The following is a 7596-nucleotide window of genomic DNA, read 5'->3' as shown; positions in this document are numbered from 1 at the left end:
ATGACATCACATAGCAGCGATTGGTTAACAGAGTTGTTGGACCTGGAACAACTTTAGGCAGTTGTCCCTGGAACAACCTATGGGAACAACGGCTACTTGAAGAAATCAGGTTCACCTATTGAACACAATGTCGTCTCTGTCCCAACAGGAGATACAGAAGGTACAGGATTCAAAGGAGGATTCCAATGAGGATTCCAAAGAGGTTTCCAAGGAGGATTCCAAGGTGGATTCAAAGGAGGTTTCCAAGGAGGGTTCCAAGGAGGAATCCAAGAAGTAATCAATGTTTATTTAACATGTTTTGCATTTCTGGCGCATGTAATCACGTAGATGATCTGTAAGACCTTTGCATTGGTACAGTATTCAAAGCATTCTTATTCTAGGAGGCTATTTCAGTATTTATTACTGTTACAACCTCATTGGATATTTTACTAAAACAATCGATCCTACACTTAAAATGCTCCATATCAAACAGTGCTGTAAATGACCTTGAGGTTATGACATGTTCCCCCTTGTCTTGTCTCCTTTGATAGTGTGATGGCAGGACCCAGACCAGTAGTTCTGAGTGGCCCCTCTGGAGCAGGGAAGAGCACTCTGCTGAAGAGGCTCATGAAGGATTATGAAGGAGTCTTTGGCTTCAGCGTGTCCCGTATGTATGAGTGTGCAGCCACATGGCAGACTTCCTTTACTCATGCTGTCTGAGTGCAGAACAGACCAGTTTTGTCGCTTTAATGCACCCCTGCTCTGATAGGCTATTCTGCTATTTTCTGTACAGATACCACAAGGAATCCTCGTCCTGGTGAAGAAGATGGAAAAGGTATGACCATGCACATCAAATTGTGCTAAAGAAGAGTTTTTGTCAGAGATTAAAATAAAAGAAAGCATCTAAACAATTTTAGACTGATATCACACTTGCTCTCCATTGGGATAGCCAATTAAGCTATTTTGGGGCATCTAATAGTGTGGTGTTATGATGAAGTCAAGGGAGGTCATTTGTCAAATATGAATGAAATGAATGTCAATGTCACTCTGTCCTATCTGATAATCATATTACTTAATTTATCACAACTATAAAAGAAAATACAAACCACTAAAACTTTACAGTGACTAATTGGCAGTTTCCTGTGAGGACAGTAACCATATCCAAAAAGTATCTGTCACAGTTTTGCAAATTCCAGTCACTCTGCCAGAATGTTGTGCCAGAATAATGTTTCAAACTGCTCCATTTGAACACAGTCAGAAAGATATTGCGGTGATCACAGTTTTTCACTGAAAGACATAGTGATACTGTATAGTAGTCCATAAAAATCTTTCAGCATGTTTCTGATGAAAACAAGCATTTGCACTCACCTTCCACATACTGTATCTGATTGAGTTCCCCCCAACAAGGGTCTGTTCTGTAAGTAACCCATCCTCTGTTTCTCATTTCCCCAACAGATTACCACTTTACCACCAGGGAAAAGATGCAGGAGGGCATCGTTAATGGAGACTTCATTGAGAATGCTGAATTCTCAGGGAACATGTACGGAACAAGGTAATGCCTGTTTAACCTGTCGAACCACGTGCCATTCCCGGCATCTTGCATTCTCATTAGCTAGGTGACAAATATAGGTTTCATTTTTGCTAAATTATGTGTGTACATGTTAGTTTCAACAAATATGCATTGCATCCGAATGTGTTGATTTGGTCTATGCCTCCACAGTAAGTCTGCTATTGGGGATGTCCAGGCGCAAAACCTCATCTGCATTCTGGATGTTGACATCCAAGGAGTGAAAAACATCAAGGAGACTGACCTCAGCCCCATCTACATCTCTATCCAGCCCCCCTCAATGGAGATCCTGGTAATGTATCCCCATTGGGGCGAGGCAGATAACAGATTCTGTTAAGAGATTCCTACTAGGCTGTTCTTGATTCATCACAGTAAAATATTGCATCGTAACTCTTCTTCTTCTTTTTCTTCTTCTTCTTCTCCTTATCCTTCTTCTTCTTTTTCTTCTTCTTCTTCTTCTTCTTCTCCTTATCCTTCTTTTTCTTCTTCTTCTTCTTCTTCTTCTTCTTCTTCTTCTTCTTCTTCTTCTTCTTCAGGAAAAGCGTCTGAGAGACAGACAGACTGAGACAGATGACAGCTTACAGAAGCGTTTGGATGCTGCAAGGACAGACATGGAGCTCAGTAAGTCCAAAAACATCCATTCAAAATCTTTTGTTTTAAATTCTTGGTCGACAACCAGAACCAGAACAACACCTACTTAAAATGTATTTATTTATCTTTAATCACTAGGTAAGGAACCTGGAATGTTTGACCTGGTAATCATCAATGATGACTTAGAGGAAGCATATGAAAAGCTGAAAAGTGTTCTTATGGAGGTAAGCTCTGGTGTAGATGTTATTGCAATGTAATTCTCGACATGTTCTATCTACTTGAAATGAGGTATATTGGTAAGTTTACCTTGCCATGTGACATCACATGCAATGCTATTGAACACAATGTCGTCTCTGTCCCAACAGGAGATACAGAAGGTACAGGATTCAAAGGAGGATTCCAATGAGGATTCCAAAGAGGTTTCCAAGGAGGATTCCAAGGTGGATTCAAAGGAGGTTTCCAAGGAGGGTTCCCAGGAGGAATCCAAGAAGTAATCAATGTTTATTTAACATGTTTTGCATTTCTGGTGCATGTAATCACGTACAGTAGATGATCTGTAAGACCTTTGCATTGGTACAGTATTCAAAACATTCTTATTCTAGGAGGCTTTTTCAGTATTTATTACTGTTACGACCTCATTGGATATTTTACTAAAACAATCGATCCTACACTTAAAATGCTCCATATCAAACAGTACTGCAAATGACCTTGAGGGACATGTCCCCCCTTGTCTTGTCTCCTTTGATAGTGTGATGGCAGGACCCAGACCAGTAGTTCTGAGTGGCCCCTCTGGAGCAGGGAAGAGCACTCTGCTGAAGAGGCTCATGAAGGATTATGAAGGAGTCTTTGGCTTCAGCGTGTCCCGTATGTATGAGTGTGCAGCCACATGGCAGACTTTCTTTACTCATGCTGTCTGAGTGCAGAACAGACCAGTTTTGTCACTGTAATGCACCCCTGCTCTGATAGGCTATTCTGCTATTTTCTGTACAGATACCACAAGGAATCCTCGTCCTGGTGAAGAAAATGGAAAAGGTATGACCATGCACATCAAATTGTGCTAAAGAAGAGTTTTTGTCAGAGATTAAAATAAAAGAAAGCAACGAAACAATTTTAGACTGATATCACACTTGCTCTCCATTGGTATAGCCAGTGAAGGTATTTTGGGGCATCTAATAGTGTGGTGTTATGATGAAGTCAAGGGAGGTCATTTGTCAAATATGAATGAACTGAATGTCAATGTCACTCTGTCCTATCTGATAATCATATTACTTAATTTATCACAACTATAAAAGAAAATACACATCACTAAAAATTTACAGTGACTAATTGGCAGTCTCCTGTGAGGACATTAACCATATCCAAAAAGTATCTGTCACAGTTTTGTAAATTCCAGTCACTCTGCCAGAATGTTATGCCAGAATAATGTTTCAAACTGCTCCATTTGAACACATTCACAAAGATATTGCAGTGATCACAGTTTTTCACTGAAAGACATAGTGATAGTACAGTTGTACCGTATAGTAGTCCATAAAATATCTTTCAGTATGAGGAAAACAAGCATTTGCACTCACCTTCCACATATCTGATTGAGTTCCCCCCAAACAAGGGTCTGTTCTGTAAGTAACCCATCCTTTGTTTCTCATTTCCCCAACAGATTACCACTTTACCACCAGGGAAAAGATGCAGGAGGGCATCGATAATGGAGACTTCATTGAGAATGCTGAATTCTCAGGGAACATGTACGGAACAAGGTAATGTCCGTTTAACCTGACACACCACGTGCCATTTCCGGCAACTTGGCATTTTCATTAGCGAGGTGACAAATATAGGTTTCAATTTTGCTAAATAATGTGCTTACATGTTAGTTTAGACAAATATGCACTGTATCCGAATGTGTTGATTTGGCCTATGCCTCCACAGTAAGTCTGCTATTGGGGATGTCCAGGCGCAGAACCTCATCTGCATTCTGGATGTTGACATCCAAGGAGTGAAAAACATCAAGGAGACTGACCTCAGCCCCATCTACATCTCTATCCAGCCCCCCTCAATCGAGATCCTGGTAATGTGTAGCCATTGGGGCGAGGCAAATAACAGATTCTGTTAAGAGATTCCTACTAGGCTGTTCTTGATTCATCACAGTAAAATATTGCATCGTAACTCTTCTTCTTCTTCTCCTTCTTCTTCTTCTCCTCCTTCTTCTTCTCCTCATCCTTCTCCTTCTTCTTTTTCTTCTTTTTCTTCTTCTTCTTCAGGAAAAGCGTCTGAGAGACAGACAGACTGAGACAGATGACAGCTTACAGAAGCGTTTGGATGCTGCAAGGACAGACATGGAGCTCAGTAAGTCCAAAAACATCCATTCAAAATCTTTCGTTTTAAATTCCTGGTCGACAACCAGAACCAGGACAAAACCTACTTAAAATGTATTTATTTATCTTTAATCACTAGGTAAGGAACCTGGAATGTTTGACCTGGTAATCATCAATGATGACTTAGAGGAAGCATATGAAAAGCTGAAAAGTGTTCTTATGGAGGTAAGCTCTGGTGTAGATGTTATTGCAATGTAATTCTCAACATGTTCTATCTACTTGAAATGAAGTATATTGGTAAGTTTACCTTGCCATGTGACATCACATGCAATGCTAATGAACACAATGTCCTCTCTGTCCCAACAGGAGATACAGAAGGTACAGGATTCAAAGGAGGATTCCAATGAGGATTCCAAAGAGGTTTCCAAGGAGGATTCCAAGGTGGATTCAAAGGAGGTTTCCAAGGAGGATTCCAAGGAGGAATCCAAGAAGTAATCAATGTTTATTTAACATGTTTTGCATTTCTGGCGCCTGTAATCACGTAGTTGATCTGTAAGACCTTTGCATTGGTACAGTGTTCAAAACATTCTTATTCTAGGAGGCTATTTCAGTATTTATTACTGTTACGACCTCACTGGGATATTTTGCTAAAACAATCGATCCAACACTTAAAATGCTCCATATCAAACAGTGCTGCAAATGACCTTGAGGTTATGACATGTCCCCCCTTGTCTTGTCTCCTTTGATAGTGTGATGGCAGGACCCAGACCAGTAGTTCTGAGTGGCCCCTCTGGAGCAGGGAAGAGCACTCTGCTGAAGAGGCTCATGAAGGATTATGAAGGAGTCTTTGGCTTCAGCGTGTCCCGTATGTATGAGTGTGCAGCCACATGGCAGACTTCCTTTAGGTGCTGTGTCCACCAAACGCGTTTTTTACAGCCAGAGCGCCCACAACCTCCTCCTCTCGGCGCTTCGATAAGTGTTTATTGTTGCTAAGTTACCAAAACCAGAGACGGTTAATAACGATAAGTGCCATTGACGAGCCCGGCGCTGTTCTAAAAGTTGAACAGATTTCAACTGAGCGCTCTGAGCGCTGCGACAAAATAGGTCGGCGCCGACCGTTTTTTTCCGCCGAGGGCGCTCAGCGCTGTGAGCGCTGAGCTACATAGACTTTACATTGAAAATTGTCGCCGTCGGCGCAAAAAACGTGTTTGGTGGACACAGCACCTTACTCATGCTGTCTGAGTGCAGAACAGACCAGCTTTGTTGCTGTAATGCACCCCTGCTATGATCTGCTATTCTGCTATTTTCTGTACAGATACCACAAGGAATCCTCGTCCTGGTGAAGAGGATGGCAAAGGTATGACCATACACATCAAATTGTGTTAGAAGAGTTTTTTTCAGAGATTAAATGAAAAGAAACTAAACAATTTTAGACTGATATCACACTCGCTCTCCATTGGGATAGCCAATGAAGTTATTTTGGGGCATCTAATAGTGTGGTGTTATGATGAAGTCAAAGGAGGTCATTTGTCAAATATGAATGAAACTAATGTCAATGTCACTCTGTCCTATCTGATAATCATATTACTTAATTTATCACAACTATAAAAGAAAATACACATCACTAAAACTTTACAGTGACTAATTGGCAGTCTCCTGTGAGGACATTAACCATATCCAAAGAGTATCTGTCACAGTTTTGCAAATTCCAGTCACTCTGCCAGAATGTTGTGCCAGCATAATGTTTCGAACTGCTCCATTTGAACACATTCACAAAGATATTGCAGTGATCACAGTTTTTCACTGAAAGACATAGTGATAGTACAGTTGTACTGTATAGTAGTCCATAAAAATCTTTCAGTATGAGGAAAACAAGCATTTGCACTCACCTTCCACATCTCTGATTGAGTTCCCCCCAAACAAGGGTCTGTTCTATAAGTAACCAATCCTCTGTTTCTCATTTCCCCAACAGATTACCACTTTACCTCCAGGGAAAAGATGCAGGAGGGCATCGATAATGGAGACTTTATTGAGAATGCTGAATTCTCAGGGAACATGTACGGAACAAGGTAATGCCTGTACAACCTGACACACCACGTGCCATTCCCGGCAACTTGGCATTTTCATTAGCTAGGTGACAAATATAGGTTTCATTTTTGCTAAATAATGTGCTGACATGTTAGTTTAGACAAATATCCATTGTATCCGAATGTGTTGATTTGGCCTATGCCTCCACAGTAAGTCTGCTATTGGGGATGTCCAGGCGCAGAACCTCATCTGCATTCTGGATGTTGACATCCAAGGAGTGAAAAACATCAAGGAGACTGACCTCAACCCCATCTACATCTCTATCCAGCCACCCTCAATGGAGATCCTGGTAATGTGTCCCCTCTGGGGCGAGGCAGATAACACCTGTGAAGAGATTCCTACTAGGCTGTTCTTGATGCATCACAGTTAAATATTGCATCGTAACTCTTCCTCCTCTTCTTCTTCCTCTTCTTCTTCTTCTTCTTCTTCTTCTTCTTCTTCCTCTCTTCTTCTTCAGGAAAAGCGTCTGAGAGACAGACAGACTGAGACAGATGACAGCTTACAGAAGCGTTTGGATGCTGCAAGGACAGACATGGAGCTCAGTAAGTCCAAAAACATCCATTCAAAATCTTTCGTTTTAAATTCCTGGTCGACAACCAGAACCAGAACAACACCTACTTAAAATGTATTTATTTATCTTTAATCACTAGGTAAGGAACCTGGAATGTTTGACCTGGTAATCATCAATGATGACTTAGAGGAAGCATATGAAAAGCTGAAAAGTGTTCTTATGGAGGTAAGCTCTGGTGTAGATGTTATTGCAATGTAATTCTCAACATGTTCTATCTACTTGAAATGAGGTATATTGGTAAGTTTACCTTGCCATGTGACATCACATGCAATGCTATTGAACACAATGTCGTCTCTGTCCCAACAGGAGATACAGAAGGTACAGGATTCAAAGGAGGATTCCAATGAGGGTTCCAAAGAGGTTTCCAAGGAGGATTCCAAGGTGGATTCAAAGGAGGTTTCCAAGGAGGATTCCAAGGAGGAATCCAAGAAGTAATCAATGTTTATTTTGTTTTGCATTTCTGGCTCATGTAGTCACGTAGATTATCTGTAAGA

At 41.0% G+C, this 7596-nt stretch overlaps 3 protein-coding genes across 3 annotated transcripts; all 3 read left to right on the top strand.

The window, feature by feature from the left end:
- LOC134102441 (guanylate kinase-like) lies at window positions 1-2631 on the top strand. The gene is made up of 8 exons (XM_062556540.1): window positions 1-23; window positions 531-646; window positions 773-814; window positions 1435-1531; window positions 1700-1838; window positions 2083-2167; window positions 2276-2361; window positions 2503-2631. The coding sequence occupies exons 1-8, from the start codon at window positions 1-3 to the stop codon at window positions 2629-2631; spliced, it is 717 nt and encodes a 238-aa protein (XP_062412524.1).
- Window positions 2632-2889: 258 nt separating this feature from the next.
- LOC134102440 (guanylate kinase-like) lies at window positions 2890-4938 on the top strand. Its single transcript, XM_062556539.1, has 7 exons — window positions 2890-3001; window positions 3128-3169; window positions 3792-3888; window positions 4058-4196; window positions 4390-4474; window positions 4583-4668; window positions 4810-4938. The coding sequence occupies exons 1-7, from the start codon at window positions 2890-2892 to the stop codon at window positions 4936-4938; spliced, it is 690 nt and encodes a 229-aa protein (XP_062412523.1).
- Window positions 4939-5196: 258 nt separating this feature from the next.
- On the top strand, window positions 5197-7537 carry LOC134102439 (guanylate kinase-like). The gene is made up of 7 exons (XM_062556536.1): window positions 5197-5308; window positions 5759-5800; window positions 6416-6512; window positions 6682-6820; window positions 6989-7073; window positions 7182-7267; window positions 7409-7537. Exons 1-7 carry the CDS (start codon window positions 5197-5199, stop codon window positions 7535-7537), a joined length of 690 nt encoding a protein of 229 aa, XP_062412520.1.
- The last annotated feature ends 59 nt before the right edge of the window (window positions 7538-7596 follow it).

Source organism: Sardina pilchardus, chromosome 15 (genome assembly GCF_963854185.1).
Source record: "Sardina pilchardus chromosome 15, fSarPil1.1, whole genome shotgun sequence".
Taxonomy (NCBI): domain Eukaryota; kingdom Metazoa; phylum Chordata; class Actinopteri; order Clupeiformes; family Clupeidae; genus Sardina; species Sardina pilchardus.
This window is presented reverse-complemented; position numbering and strand designations above follow the sequence as displayed.